The following is a 17,085-nucleotide window of genomic DNA, read 5'->3' on the forward strand; positions in this document are numbered from 1 at the left end:
GGCTAGACATCCCTGCCTCGCTTCAGACTTAGGGAGTACCCACTGCATTAGTCTTCTGACACTGCTGTCATAAATTATCACCAACTGGGTGGCTTGAAACAAGGAGAAATTTGTTCTCCTACAATTCTAGAGGCCAGAAATCCAAAATCCAGGCTCAGCAGGGGGATGCTCCCTCTGGGGGCCCTGGAGAAGAAGCTGCTATCAGCTGCCTTGGCTGTGGCCACAGGGCTGCAGTCTGTCCGAGGTCACACTGCGATCCTCTCTCTGATTAAAATCTCCCACTACTCCTGTCTTCTAAGGATACACACGATTGCTCCTAAGACCCACAGGACGACCTAGGCTAAGCTCCTCCTCTCCAATCCTTCACTTAACACAATAATTTACCAAATAAAATTACAGTTACTCTTTAACAAATAAAGCAGTATTCTTAGATTCTGGGATTAGGATGTGGGCATGTCAGTGAGGGACACAATTCAGCCCACTGTGTTCAATGGCAAAGCATCGATTTTATGCCTGTACTATGCTAAATGCCTGCTCCACTCAGGGAACACATGGGGGGTACTTAAACCTCTGTGCCTGTCTATGCAGGCACCCCAGCAACAGTGACCATGGCAGAATACCTGCACCAGGAAACTGCTGCCAACCTCCAGCCCTGCACTCGAGTTTAGAGGAGTGAGAATCAACAATTGCTTTGCTCTGCAAATGTGTATGATAACTTTCCAGAAGTTAGAAGAGACATTCACATGCTAACTTAAACTTCAAAGGCTACAAGACAGATGAAAAATGAACCTTGAGTTTATTTCTCACTCCCTGTCTGCTTCTGTGCGCTCTCTCCTCTCTCTCTCTCTCTCTCTCTCTCTGTGTCTCTCTCTGTCTCTCTGTCTCTCTCTCTCTCTCTCTCTCTCTCTCTCTCTCTCTCTCTCTCTCTCTCTCTCTTTTTGTACATCTACGTGTGTGCCTGACCATATCTATTGACTTTTCTGGCAAAGGAAAAAGTATCACTGCCTACAGTATGTATAGAAGATAAACACAAAGAGTTTAAACAGACTTTAAGGTCTAAAGGATTAGGGTTAGGATGACATTTGCTGTCCTCTTAAAACATAATTTAATATGAAAATGAGTTTAATTATAATCTTTTTTTAAAACCCTCTTTAAGGCAATATTTCTGTTGTGAACACATCCCTCACAGCCAATTATAAGTGACAACATGATTAATGGCACTTGCCTGACTTCCTGCTACTTGTCAAAATTATAATTTCAAATAAAATACCATCCATGTAGTAAATGATTAAAACAATTAATACTGAATTCATTATTCAAGGGCAATCCTAATGGAAACAAAATAACAATAAGAAGTGAGCATTTTTCTTCTGAAGACTGACACACCAAAAAAGGAGATTTCCTTTTAGCATTGACTGTTAACCAATTTTGTGGAAGAGTTCTGCATGAAAAGTGTCTTTCCATTAATCAGTTTTTGTTTCAGGTATAAAGAAAGAGAACGTAAATTTGTCCTTGTTTGGTAATTGCGCAAACCCCTTTTCTCCTAAAAGCTAGCAGTAAGTCTATAGAGTCCTCTGATATTGCAGCTCTAGCAGAGTTTTTGGTAAATCTAGAAGGAAAAAAGGATGCTAGCAGAGGACTCCCTGTATGCTGGTACATATGTTATACTCTGTTCTAAATGTTGTCTATGTGTCAGCCTCATTGATTTGCACAGTGAACCCTGTAAGCAGGCCCACTGCTACCATCTCCTCCGCAGATAGAGATACTGGGACACAGAGAGTGTGAGAAATTCACTCCAGGTCTCATGGCTGAGAGGTAGGAGCCAGATTTTGAACTCTGGCATTCAGAGTGGCGAGTGATTCATTTGTGACTACCTGCTATGATAGAACAAGTACTTTCTCCTCTGGAAAATTAAGAAACCATCTTACCTTAGCATCAGATAAGAGGAACCCTTACATAGTGCCCCCCTGTTAGGGGTGGTATCATGATCTGAATATGGGTGTCCCCCAAATTCCTATGGTGAAAGCATAACCTTCCAAGGTAATTATTAGGATGTTAGGCTCTGGGAAGGTGGAACACTCATGAATGGGCTTGGGCCCTTATTAAAGAGGCCTTGGAGAGAACCTCATCCTTCCCACCAGGTGAGATCCATGAACTGGAAAGTGGGCCATGCAAAACCCAGAATCTGCACTGATCTTGAGCTTCTTGGCCTTGAGAACTTCGAGAAACAAGTTTCTGGCTTTCATCAGTCATTAGTTTGTGATGTTTTGTTACAGCATCCTGAAAAGACTAAGACAGATCAACACATAGGTTATCTGGTGGGAAACTCTTCCGCCGTTTCAGTTTGAGGTTGGCAGGGGTACCTCACTTCCAGACAGCATCTGCGCCCCTTAGGTGTGAAAAAACAAAGCCCAACTCCCAGGCACTTCAGGGGAGGGCAGGTACTGTAGGTAGTCCCTGTAACCAGGAAGGTCAGGACTGGAGCTGACAGGGGGACTGGCGCATGGCAGGATCCTTCTCTCCACATTTCCTGTTTCTGCCCCTGTGTGGTGCCTCCTTGCTCTGGACACAATCTGCCTTCCAGGAAGGAGAAGGTGACCTCAGCAGCTGCTGGCTTCTAGTATTTCAGCATAGTGTCCCCCTAATCAAAGAGAATGCCCCCTCTCCCCAGCCACATGCAGTCCGTGGGGAAGACTGGGTGGTTTGGTGAGGGGCTCAAGCCTGTGTCACTCACTTTCATAGCACATGCTCCTAAATAAAATGATCTATTTGCATAAGAAATAATTTTCTTCCTATCCCCAGAGGAAATTAATCTCCATGAAGTCAGGGATCTGGGCAATCTCATTCCCAGCTGGATAGCCCCAGGGCCTTCCAATATTTCTGCACCTGCCATGTCCTAGGCAGAGGGAGAAACAGACAAAACTAACTCAGAATCAAGTCTGTCACCATGGATCCCTCCCTCAGGCAGTGCCACCCTCTGACCTACTCTGTTAAGGTCAGAGGTCACAGCCATGGACACTGTGCTGTAATGGGAAAAGCAGCGACTTGTCCAGTGAAGAGAGAGGCTCCATCGCTGGCCCTGGCCCCTGGCTATGTGACTAAGCCAGTCAATCTGCTTCTTTCAGCTGCAGTTCCCAATAATCCTAACGTCCCAGCACCTCACAAGCTTGTGAAGGACGATCAAGGTTGTCTTAAGGCGTGGGTAGCAGGTCGAGAGAGTGTTTCCTAATTATGATACCTTCCAAGATTTTCTTTCACCCAAGAATTACCCTCTGTGCTTGGGTTGTCCCAACACCCATCCTTGCCCATGCTTTGCTTTTAATATCGTTTAACCATCCTTTTCTGCTTATTTGAGATCACCTATAGCAGGAAGTCCCATTCTATAACCTGGACAAAGAACTTCCTCATTCCCCTACACCTGAAATAATCTTACGTTTTACTAAATCACCATATCTCTCCATCTGTATCTCTGGAAGCACGCCCTCTGCATTTGCATCATTAGTTCACAAGAAACCCCAGAAAGAAAGCCAAGCAGGCCAAGGATGCACAGCTCTCTGGGTGTCACAGTCCCTTCAGTGGGGCATGTTAAAACAGAGGGCAAGCAGGCAGAAGTTCTCCATTGGCACTTCCAGCCAAGTTGCTCAATTCAAGCCTTCTTTATCTCCATTTGGGTTGGTTGCAGTTAGGAGCACGGCTCTGGAGGTAGCAGAGTCCCACAAGGCTTAGGATAGGAAGATGGTCCCATGTGAGTGGCTCAGGATAGAAAGATGGTGGGGGACCATGACCTGTGTGGTCCGATGCTGGGGAAGACTCCAACAGTAGGAAACATAAGAGCTGCCATTAGGCTCACTGTCGATCTCCACAAGCTTGCTTATTCTTCCCTGTTGTCTTCTCATTCTCTCATTCATCCTTGCAGAGTTTCTCTGTTATAGACATATAAAGAAACATGACTCTCTGACATGAATTTCCAATTCGAACATGGGGAAGTGAGTTCATCTCTTCCTCGAGTGAAACAGGGCATGCAAAAACAGACCAAAAATATGTTTGAAAGCATTGATATTCCTTTCTGTGTTTCAGAAGTTTGATTCTGTGGAAGACATCATTGAACACTACAAGCATTGTCCTATTCTCCTTATTGATGGGAAAGACAAGAGCGGAGGCCACAGGGAGGAGTGCTACCTTACCCAGCCGCTGCCGCTCTCCAGACACCTCTCACCTCGGTAGCCTGGCTCCTTTGTCTTCAGCTCAGTGGAGTCAACATCTGTGTCTCATTGCATTTATTTCGAAAGATTATGTCTGAGTCCTCAAGCGATGACCCTGTAGACCTTGTTTAAAAGAAAACACTCCACAATGCACAATGGAAAAATCAATCATGATTTTGAAAATTGAGACCACAGAAAAGATATTTACAACATGCAAAAATAAAATCCAGGCTTTCAAAAGTATTTTTTAAATAAAAAGCTCCAAACGTGGTCATTATGCTGAAGTTACAGATGAGCAGCAAAGCCTACAAGAAGTTGTCACTTAAATGTCTATGGCTGGTGAGATTCCCAACCCTGTGTTCCGCGTGGCCCATTAACAGCCTCCCGGGACTCCTGCACTTCGGGTGTTCAGATAATTCCTTATGCTAGAGATGTTGCCACGTGCTGGCTCTGTCTTACTTGTGATCCTAGAAATTCAATTATAGGGAAGGAATATGGAAAGTGAAACGAGAGAACTCATGACTATCAACTTAACAACAGAAAGCAGAAGTACTTACTCTATGGTACACATATTCTGCTCACAGTAACTTTAAGTCAAGTGGAAGTTATCAAACTCACAGAAAGGAACTCCAAGGATTATATCCCATTCCAACCTTAAGGCAATCAGTGTTGATTCTCGAAGTAAGCTTTTGGATGTTAGAGTAGTGAGTACCATGAGTGAGTACCTTATTTTGTTTTGTAATACAGATGAGAAAGACAAGGCTCAATGCAGTTTTTGACCTACTCAGTATTAGAAGCGAGCCCAGACTCTTGCCTGGCTCCATGTAAGTGCAACTTCACAGCCATGTTCTGTGCCCTGTGGAATTTTGCAGCTAAGTTGAAAAGGTAGATTTGAAAAGAGCAAGAGAAACAATTTGAAAACACAGATTTATTTACCTTAAAATAAACAAGTTCACAGAATGGATTAGGTTTGGGAAAAAATAATTAATGGTGTCCCATGATTTCAAGTGATGCTAAGGCTTAAAATTCATGGAGTATTCATGAAATTGGGTCTTCAATACAGAAACAAAATAAAACTAAATGTAAGAGACTCCAACACAGTGCTCACAGTTATCTCTGAATTGCAGACAGTGAGCTCTCTGGGAGGAGCTCTTAGCATCTGCCAGTCAAGCACCTGTTCAGATGCTCTTAGGAGTCAGTGGAAAATCAGGTGTCTAGGTTAGATGAGGATAATTTGATAAAGAGGCTGCTCTCCTACAGCTGGGCAGTGAGGAGGATACACAGAGGTGGGCATGACCCTTCAGGTTGCCATTTGTGAGTAGAGAGAGGGAAGGAGAGCAGGGGTGTAAGAAAAGCTTAGGGCTAAGAAACAGCTCTGGGAGGATCTGGACCCACCCTTGGTGAATTCCAAGATTATCTCTCTACAGAGGAGAGTCTCACAGTGAACAAAAGGCCAGAGCTCAGTGGCCCTTCATGCCAAGTTATTGTCTAGGACTAATGCAGAAGAAAACTAGTCCTTCAAGTGTGTGGCCGACCCACCATCTGTCACCCAGGGCAGCATCCGCTGATTGGCTGACCAGCGAGTTCTTTTAAGAGAGACCCAAATGTCCCCTCCACAGCTGCCACAGCGACATTCATTCCTGAGTTCCTGCCTTCAGCATTGATTGCAGTAAGGATGTTTTGCTTGTACTAGCTTAATAAAGAGCAGGAGACATAAATTTTAACTCTATTCAACTCAGACAAGTTCTCTAAAGCAGACAGGATAGATGCTCCCAGCATAATTTATAATGGCAGAAACTGTGTCACACTGGCCAGTGTCTTACAATGATATGGTTGTGACAAGAGCCAAAGTTCTCATATATAATTCTTCTGTTTTCTGTCTGTCTGCTTTATTGAGTCTGATATGGAAAATTCAGTGCTGGCCTTTGCAGACACGAATTCCAAACTGTTTTAAACTTTCTTTGAGTATTATCTCTTGGAGTTGTGGAGCTTTAGTTTTGTGTGATTTTGGCATCTCTGCCTGCCAGGTATTTTTTTTTTTCTTTTTTCTTTTGTCTTTTTCATTTTTATCGGTACCAGGGATCGAACGCACAACTGCCTGCTTGCAAGGCAGGTGCTTATGCCGCTGAGCTAAATCCCCAGCCCCCAGGTATTTTCATTTGAGCTAAATACTACCCAGCCTGAATCTACGTCTCGGTCATCCTTGATGGAGGGTTAGTACAGCACTTGTCTGCATGCTGCCTACGTTTTTGCTGCTAAGTGCTATCATGAGTGTTGGAAATGCAAGAGTGAATAATAGAGAAAGACAGAAGACAATAAGGGTACAGATAAAAGAGGCAATCCAAACTGTTTTCCCATCACCCTGTTACATGTCCCTTTAGCATACTACTGAGTGCTTATGGGGTGAAGCCAACGTTAAAATATTTAATGACTCTCCTTTGAGATTGATCAAATCTCAACATTTGGATGAGAACATGTTGAATCAGAATACTTAACATTTTTCTCCTCTTGGGGTGTGAGTGGTTGATTAATATATAATAGCTGTAATCAATTAAATCTAATTACTAGGAAAAAATCAAATTTCCTCTACTGTCAAATATAGTCCATTACTAGGTATATATGCACATTTTATAAGATATGCTATATTTCATATGATTAATATGTTTTGTATTTATTGTTCAATCTTTATAGTATTTGTTCTAGCAAAGCACATTTGCTTTTGTGGAACATTTGTGACTTATAGCTGTGATAAATGAAATCAAGTATGTAATTAAATGTTATAATATTCTATGAAACTGAATATTGAAGGAGAACAGTTAATGCATAGTTTAATTTTCTTTATTTTGTTCCCTGTTAGCTTTAAAGCCTTCTGAAATCACACTTAGGCTAAGTGTAAGTGCAGACAATCCAGGACAGTCCTCTGATGTGCGACCCCCATGCCAGCTAGATGCTGAAAACAAAGACACAAAAGAGATGATTCCAGACTCAGTGCTCAGAGCCAGGCAGGCAGGATTCATATGTAATAACCATCCCAACAGGCAGAAGGCAGTGTCTCGTGCTTTAGATTTGTATTTCCCTGATCGTTAGTGACATTACCCTACTTTTACTTATACGTGGTCCACTATTGGTGGTTGAGGAGATTGGCAAGGACACAAATCAATTAGAAACTTTTACCTTGTTGAGGGGAATGTCAAATAGTATTTCCACCATGGAAAACAGTAGTTTCCTTAAAAACTTAAAAATAGATCTACCACCATATTCAGCAATCCCACTCACTTCTGGATACATATCCAAAAAATTGAAATTACAATGTTGAAGAACAATCTGTTTTGCAACATAGTTCATAATAGGCAATGTATGAAACAACTGAAATATTCATCAGCAGGTGAATAAATAAAATATATTATATACATACAGTGCAACATGGTTTGGCCTTAATAAAGAAGGAAGCGTTTTATATGCAACAACACAAATGAATCTGGAAGGTGTTATACGAAGTGAAATAAGCCAAAAACAGAAAGACATTTAAATACTGCATAATCTCATTATTTATATGTGGAATCTAAGATAATTAAACCCAGAAGCAGAGAATAAAATGGTGATTCTTAGGGACTGGAGAAAAAGGAGACCAGTTGTTCGATGAACAGGAAGTCTGGGTTATACAAGATAAGTAAACCTTAGAGACCTGCTGGGAAACATCATGCCTACAGTCAACGGTAACCTACTGTATACTAAGAATTTATTAACAAACTAGATCGCTTATTACACATTCTTCCCACAACAAGGTAGGGAGGTGGGGTACCGGAGGCAACTTTTGAAGGCAATGGATGTTTATCACCTTGAATGTGGCAATGTTTTCACAAGTGCATGGTTATTTCCAAACTCATAAAAGTGAATATTTAATATAGTCTTTTTCTACATTAGTTGCTCAATAAGGCTCAATAAAGGGTATTTAAAAAAAAAAAAAAAGAAGACACATGTTGACCAAAATTATGCAAGGCAGAGTAATATGTTTGGTAGTTCTCTCCCTTGTACCACCATGGCATTGGCAGGCAGGAACAGATGCGTGGGGAGGTGGTGGCCTGGGCCACTTTCCCAGGGGATGCCCTGGGACTCAATGGGCAAGTCCAGGCTGGGTCTTAAAGTGGGATCCTAAATCAGAGTGTAAAAAGTAGACCTTAGAGGACTCCTATCCCGATGGATTATTGTAGGCCATGGGGAATCAAGCAGTGATTTCAAGCAAGTGAAAAAGTACAGTGACATCTATGGGGAATAGAGAGGTAATGTAAGTGGTTCTAGAAAAACTGACTTGCCTTCCAGAAAATAATACAATTATATCTGTGTCTCAAATCATATACAGAAATATGTTCTTCGTGAATCAAAAAACTAAAAGAAAAACAGCAAATTTTAAGTTGAGCCTTGTAGTTTTGTCTAATAACTTCCATGGCTTTGGCATAGGGAAGGAGTTCTTAAACAAAATGAAAACATAAATCATACAGACTGGTGAATTCATTGTACCAGAATTTTAAATATTTGCAAAAGCTGGACAAAGTCAGAAAGCAATTAAATGATCAATATATACTAGCAAAGAATGCAATTGAGTCATGCACCCAGACAAAACAGAATATTCATAGCCCTATAAGGCAACACATCCAGCTCTTCCTGTTTGTGTCATAACAAAGCCAGACAGTGATGGAATTGTCAAGGTTAACTTCCATTATAAATATCTGGAAAGAGTAAAAAATAGGGATCACTATTTACCTGTAAAGGATGGTAAAGGAACTAAAGTACTAAGAGGAATAGTCCCTATAAACATATAATCAACACACTGCTTCCCTAGGAACCAGAGATTTACATAACCAAGCCTTGTGGCAGCAATGATAAAACAGGCCTCCAGGAAACACTGGAAGTTAGTCCTGCAGACTGTAGCTGAAAAAGTCTGAAGTCAGAGCTGTGTGGGAGAACAGAGTTTCAGTGAAAGCATCACCCCAGCCTCTTGCAGATACTTAGATCCCAGAAAGAATGACAGGACTGTAGCTATACATCAACATAGCAGGACAAATCCGATACAAATAATGGCATTTGCTGGTCCCCAGCAGAAGGCCCCGGGGTGTCTTCATCAGAGCACCAGGAAGCCCCACACACCCACACACAAATTCCGGTCCACACTTCTGCACATCATTTTTATGAGCAGCCTGGGAGGAAAGCTCCTAATGTGAAAATATCAAGCAAAAGATACCACCCAGAAGGAAATAGGACTCGAAGGGGAGATACAAAACACAGGATATTAAAGAAAACTGCGAAGAAAAGCATACTTAATATCACCAGAGCGGCAAATCATTGAATTCATGAGTTATCCATGAAATACTATTTAAATAAAAATACTTGTAAGCAAATAAAGACCATTTTAAAAGGAAAAATAGATAAAAGCACAATGATCGCTGGAATTTTATCATCCAACTAGAATCTGATAACATAAGAAAGAAAAATGAATATGAGCATTAAAAAAACACTGCTATTAACAAGTCATACCTAATTTTCACATACAGCTTACAAAAAAATATTTAAAATACATACTTTTAATTCTGGTACACATAGATCATTCACCATAAGGATCATATTCCGGGACAGAAAACAAGCTACAATAAATTTTAAAAGACTGAAAAAAAATAGTTTTCAGACTATAGTCTCTGAACCAAAAAAGAAATAAAAATTAAATCAGAAACCAATAAAAAGATTCATATAGATTAAGCAATATATTTCTAAGTTACTCATCAAGAAGAAAACAAAAGGGAAATTTCAAGCTATCTCAAAATAAGTGACAATTGAGTGCTATACACCAAAATTTGACATTGGTTGCAATTTTTAAATATAAAGTTTAAATGTAAGCATTTGTAGCTTAGCAGCTTTAAATGTTGATGGTAGAAAATGCAACCCTAAAATTTAAGGTTTTTTTCCTCAAGAAAAAATAAAGCATAGACTCTGCTCAAAGGAAATAAGGACAAAAAATAAACACTAGAATCAAAGAAATAAAATGTAAATAATAAAGAAAACCAACAAAGTCAAGAGAAATCAGAAAGGAGGAAGAGATAAAGGGAGCCTTATTCACACGTGACATGATCCTTTACACAGAAGATCAAAAAAGAACTTCACCCCAAAATTTTTAGGGCTAATAAATTCAGAAAAATGTTAAGACACAAAATCAACACAAAAGGTCAATAGTGTTCCTTTACACCCACAATGAATCTACTAAGAAAGAAATCAGGAAATCAATCTTATTCATGATAGCTGCCAAAAAATTAAATATCTAAGAATCCACCTAAAAAAGAAGCAAAAGACCTCTATAGTGAAATGACAGTACTCTTAGAAATAGAGATTAAAGAGGACATTAGTAAAGGCAAGACATCCCCTGTTCCTTTGTGTGTGCGTGTTGTATTTCTAATAAAAATACCAACAATATTCTTCACAGAACTAGAAAAAACAATCCTAAAATAAATATAGAATCACAAAAGGCCCAGGAGAGCAAGCGTAATTCTGAACAAAAAGAATAAAGTAGGAGGCATTACAAACCCAGACTTCAAATTATACCACAAAGCGACAGCCCTAAAACTAGCATGGCACTGGCATAGATGTGCAGGGCAATGAAATAGAACAGAGAACACAGAAGCAGCCACATAACCCATCAGTCATCTGATTTCCACAGAGGAGCCAAAACGCCGGAGGAAAAGGCAGCCTCTTGAACAAACAGTACTGGGAAACCTGGTTATCCACGTACAGAAAAATGAATGTAAGCTCATACTCCTCAATCTGCACTAAAGTCAAATCAAACTGGATCAAAAACCTAGATATAAAAACATAAACACTGAATCATCTGGAAGGTAAACACTCAGCGGTACTTTGGTTCACAAACTCTATTCTCTCCGTGATCCTGGTCACAATCCAAACTGGACAAGAACCAGATCAAATTTCCCTTTAAGGTCAACATTGAATCTAAGCATTGAATTTGACTCAGTTTTTTAGGTAAAATCTTGAAGATATAGACACATAATTGGGTTTCTGAACAGAACCCTAACTGCACCAAAAAATACCAAGAATAAAGAAATATGATAACATCAGATTAAAAAGTTTCAGGTATAACAAGGAAACTACAAAGTGAGAAGCCTACAGAATGGGGAAGAATTTTTTTCCAGCTGCTTCTCAGAGAACTGATATGTAGAATATATAGATTTAAAAAAAAACAAGCCTGGCATGATGGCACATACATGTAATCCCTACACTCAGGAGGCTGAGGCAGGAGAATCATTGTAAGTTCAAGACCAGCCAGGGCTACAAAGTGAACTTAAAATCAGCCTGAACTGTGTAGTGAGACCCTCTCTCAAAAAGACAAAAAAAATTTCCCCAAATAAAAGACTTAATCAAAAAATGGGGGACTGAAATGAATAGAATAAATAGACACTTCTCAGAAGAAGAAATACCAATACAAAATAAGTACATGAGAAAATGTGCTGTATTTTTGGCTATTAAAAACTGCAAATTGAAACAACACTGAGCTTCCAGCTTACTCCAGAAAGAACTACCATCATCAAGAAAATCAACAAACGCTAATGAGTTTGTAAGGACAAAAGGAGCCCTGCTACATTATGGGGGGGGTGTGAATTAGTACAACCACTGTGGCAGAGCTTAGAGATGGCTCAAAAAACTAAAAAGGGAAATTCCATTTGACCTAGCTATGCCTCTCCTTGGTACCCTGGTATCTTCCCAAAAGTTAAAGGTATCATATTATAGTGGTACACGCATTACCATGTTTATAGCAGCACAATTGACAATAGCTGAATTATGGAAGCAACTGATAAGCCCATCAACAGATGAACGGAATATATATATCAGCCATAAAGAAGAGTAAATGTAAGCATTTGAGTCACTTGTAAAAAAAAAATGGATGGATCTTGAGATTATAATGCTGGTAAAATAAATCAGACACAAAAGGTTAAATCCATGGTTTGTCTTATGTGAGAAACCCAGTATATATATAATTTAAAGGGCAAAATGCAGAATAAATGAGAGGAACCAGGGGTAGGTATTTTAGAGATGGGAAGGGGATTTGCAGAAGGAAGGAGAGAGTAGGTGAGAAAGCGGAATAAAACTTATCAATATGGGACATTTATATGAACCTATTTCCCCCCAAAATGAAGAGGAACTTATCAATATGTGACATTCATATGAATCTATTTCCCCCCAAAATGAATGTAATTACCATGTATTACAAATACATTCTAATAAAAATAATAAGAAAGTTAATAAACAACTAGTTAACAAAATAAAAAATGAAAGCAAAGAATATGTAAAGTGCTAACAGGGATACAAGAATACAATGAAACAGACTATAGACAATGAAGAAACAGTCATGGAATACCAGAAGCACCTGTATTTTAGTGAAGTTGATAAAAACAGAATATCTGAATAGCCCTTCATCTCAAAAGAAATTAGATTTCCCACCAAAGTAAAGCTCTAGATCAAGATGAATCCTATTACTAGGAAAGACAGTAATACCCAACTTACAACCCTTTTCAGGATAAACAGAATGTACAACTCTTTATAAGCTGGTGTAACTTCAGTCACAAATAACCTGAAAGCAGAATATGAAGAAATAAAATTGGATTAATAAAAAAGACAAGCGCAAAAAGTCTTGATAAAGTATCTGCAAATTAGTGGGAGAAAACAAAATGCCAACCTTCGTGCTGTGGAACTGAGTGGCGTCTGTAAGAGTTAAGGCAGGAAGGGTGGAGCAGGGCAGGGTCCTCCGGCCAGGGAGGCCTTCTCGGGGCCGTGGCCACACCGACCCTGGGGCTGAACCACTGCAGATGGATGGGGTGGGGAGCCAGCGTTCTCACTGTTCTGATGGAGGCGATGGACAAGCAGGCCACGAGGCCAGAGTGGGCCACGTGTCACTTCATGGGAGCTGGAAACACACCTGCGACTCATTTCCCTTACTAGAGACACATGTGGATACACATGGAAATCAGTATAAATGTATAGTAGTCTATTTTTTGCTGCTATAACAAAATATCCGACTCTGGGTCATATAGAAACCTTTTTCTCATAGTGCTAGAGAAAGAGTGCAAGATCAAGGAACTGGCAGCTTCCTTGCTTGGTGAGGGCAAGGGCTCGGTTTCCAAGCCGCCGACTTGAGCATACTGTGCTCTCGGGGGAGGCGCACTGTGCCCTCAGTTGGTAGAAGGCAAAGGGGAACAAGAGTGAAGCCTCTTCCATAACATCCTTGATCTAATCCACGAAGGAGGAGCCTTCCTGGCCCAGTCCCTGCACACAGGCTCTGCACCTGATCCTGTGCCAGGGGCCACTGTTGAATTTTGGAGGGAACATTCAACCCACAGCAGCACACATACATGTGAGCAGCATACGTGTACACACCTGAAGAGGCGGAAGTGCTGTGACCCCAGTGGCACTGAGACCAAACAGTGCCCTGATCATGGGATTTAATGTCCAACACAGAAACCAGGCTTCCATACAGAAACGGCTGGCTCCAAGGCTAACATAGAAAGTACATACAATGCTGCTGAAGCACCTGCTAGAACCAGAAACTGAAGAACTGTGCTCAAAACACCTGCATGGGGGCACGGGGAAGTCAAGGGGACATAAGAACCAACTGAGAGAGTTCCTTTAGTAATAATTAGAGCAACAAAACGAGCAGCAGATATACAGGTATGGCTGAAAACAATGCTGAAATTATATTGTATTACAGTAACTTACGCATTTCCATAATCCCCCTCAAAATAGTCCCACTTGACTCACACACTTCTCCTATTGCTCTGACCACTTTCTGCAGCAGTTCTGGAAGTCCTCTTTCCTGAGTGTCTTATTTGTCCGCTCAAGGCTGCTCCTATACCTTGAACAATTTCAAAACATTCAAACATTCGAACCATTCTGTGATCATTTTGGCTTCGAGGAAGATCCAGAACTCACATGGTTTCAGGTCTGATGAATAAACTGGGTAAGGACACAGCATAAGGTTTGTGCAAGCCTGCCGGTCCAGGCTCACACTTGGCAGAGCAGTTACCACATTTTTGAATACAGCTCCTAAAAGTACTCAGGAAAGAAGATTTCCAGAACTGCCTCCGAAGGTGGCAAGAATGATGGGGCACGTGTGTTTGAGCACGTGTTTGAGCAAGAGGAAGTATTTGAAAAGAATTAATGTGTCTTTTCCTGTAATACATTTTAAACATTCCCTGCACATTTTGATCATACCGCCTAATCTTATAAACAGAAGTATGGAACAGGTGATGGGCAATAGATAAACGTCTTCTACACAAGAACCCAAATAATTTATGTAGGCTCTCTACCCCCTAGAAGGTGCAGAGGGGTTTCCTCCCAAAGAGTACTTCGTGGAAAGTGGGAAGAAACTAACTTTACAGACGAGAAGCCTGATATCCATCACCCCACCCAGCTGATCAGGCTTCACATGGCGGTGATCCATCCTGTGGAGGTCACGCTCCCTGACAGGGGCAGTGAGGTAGGCCTTCTGTGGCTCTCCTCTCCACAACCACTATGGAGCCTTGGGAAAAATATCAGACAAACTCAAAGCGGAGAAGAGCATCTTACAGAGTGTCCGGCCAGTGTTCCTTGAAACTGTCAAAAGTGAACCAAAACCAAGGAAAACTCTTCACAATCTAGAAGAGCCTAAGTCAGCAAGACGAATAAATGTGATGAGACATTTGGACAGAATCCTGAGGCAGAAAATCACAGTAAGTGTAAAAACCAAAGGAAGCCAAATAGAGTATGGACTGTAGGTAATGAAAATGCGCCAGACTGGTTCCTTCATTCCGAGCAATTACGTTTACTACATTTGTAAAATGTGGAGCTTAGCACAGGGCCTTAGCAACAAGAGACACTGATAGCTACAAGGAATTCTCTGTGCTAGCTTTGCAACATTCCTGTAAATTTAAAGCTAGTCTGAAACAACATAGATTTTTTTTTTAAAAAGAAATTGGCCATAAAGATTGGTCGAATGAATTAAAGAAACAGGATCCACCTCATGTTGACCAAAATAAGCTAGACTCAGAAAGACAAACATCTTATTTTCTCCCCATTATGTGGAATCTGAAAAGATGACATGAAAGTAGAAGGTAGACTATTCTAAGACAAGATTAAGGGAATAAAGAGCAGGGAGACGGAGGATGGATACGATCAAAATACATGCAGTGAAATCTAATATTTTGTAAAATTAATAGGCACTAATATTAATACTTTTACTAATAAAAGTAAAAAATATTAGACACAAAAGAAAAAAGAATAAATGAAACAGGATCTGGAGAGTGTCTGGAATCCCAAAGGAAAAGCAAAAGCAAGCATAGAATGTTAAGAGACCATTGCTAAATTCAGGGTGACAGAAGACAAGGGGACATGGGGCTATCAATGAATCAAGGAAGCCTCACTTTAAAATTTTCCTAAGGGACTTCTGAGAAAAAGGCGGTGGGCAGCAGAGAAAGAATCTCCCCAAGTTTGGTGTCCAGACCTTGGAAAATAGCACCATGAGGAAAAGAAGGAGGAGAGAAGTGGGTCCCAGGGACACAGGAAGGATCTGAAGTGAGACTTGAAGCTCCTTGTCATGGTTGTGTTCCTGTGGCCCCGCCTCAAGACTCATGCAATCAGGAAGGCCACCACCAAAACGAGCATTTGTGATTGGTCTGTTGTGTAGCGCTCGGATTAGCGGTGGTATGAGTGCTACACCAGCCCAGGGGTGGAGCCAGCATACAATGTAACAGCGGGAAGATGTTTTTCTCTTGCTAGTTGGCACCTTGCTGTTTGCGCAGCCAGGCCATGCTACACTGCCTTGCAACCAACTGAATATGGACTGAAACCTCCAACCTTTCAGAAATAAATCTTTCCTTTTCTAACTTTCAGCGTCAGGTATTTTGTCTCAGCAACGAGAGAAAAAAGTAACTAAGAAGTTAATGGAGAGAGATAATTCAGGAATCTTATCAATAAAGATAAGAAAACCAGGGTGGTGGCCGGGCCAAATGGAGAAAAACAGTAAGGAAGCAATGCAGTTCCCACACCCCATGTGCTGGTGGAGACTCTAACGGCAGTGGAGAAATAGCACTTAGTCCCTGAACTCTGTGTGCGAGCGGAGGCCTACCAGCCAGGCAGAAGCAGCACGAGAGCTGTGCAGCCTCCCTGTGTGCCAATGGAAGCACTCCGGCTGGGGAGAATCCGTGAGGGAGCGGTGTCCACCTCCCACCTCCTGCATTCCCCCCCTCCTTAACAACCAGGCATGATAGGCTGAGATGATAACTGAAGTACAGAAGCAACCTGATATTTGTTTGATTGACTTTAGAAGCCTGGTACAGTAGCCTGAGCAATGAATTAAAGAATGAGATTATGCAATATGCTAACAATTGTGGATTTCCTACTGTCCTGTTAACTGTTGTGTTTTGTTTCATTTTTTCTGTTTTACTCCCTTTAAAATAAAAAAAATTTTAAAAAAGAAAGAAGAAGGATCCAACTCTATGGCAGCTAAACAGCTAAAGAGACTCACTTTGGATTCAAGGACACACAGGCTACAAGCAAAAGTTTGGGAACACTATTTCATGCAAAAGAGAACTCAAGGAGAGCAAAGGAAGCCATAGTTACACCACACAAAATAGACTTTAAGATAAAAACTACCACCAGAAACAGGAAGAACAAGGGTCAGTCAGGTCATATAGAAGAAACAATTACAAAGACACATATATCTGACATTCTCCATTGCCATGCTAATATATGAAACAAGCATTGAAGAACTAAAGACAGAGACAGCAGCATACAACAACAAAATATTTCACTTTGTTATGAATAAAAACCAGACAGAATATAAACAAAGAAAGAA

General features: G+C 40.8%; 1 protein-coding gene across 1 annotated transcript in view; it reads left to right on the plus strand.

Moving 5' to 3' along the window:
* Positions 1–5,298, plus strand: part of Clnk (cytokine dependent hematopoietic cell linker) — a 159,939-nt gene extending 154,641 nt beyond the window's left edge. The window contains exon 19 of the mRNA XM_023562660.2: positions 4,078–5,298. Coding sequence (XP_023418428.2) covers positions 4,078–4,224 — 147 coding nt within the window. The 3' untranslated portion in view covers positions 4,225–5,298. The remainder of the gene's footprint in view (positions 1–4,077) is intronic.
* The last annotated feature ends 11,787 nt before the right edge of the window (positions 5,299–17,085 follow it).

Source organism: Cavia porcellus, unplaced genomic scaffold (assembly GCF_034190915.1).
Source record: "Cavia porcellus strain 051 isolate PalLab524CR breed Dunkin Hartley unplaced genomic scaffold, mCavPor4.1 scaffold_18, whole genome shotgun sequence".
NCBI lineage: Eukaryota > Metazoa > Chordata > Mammalia > Rodentia > Caviidae > Cavia > Cavia porcellus.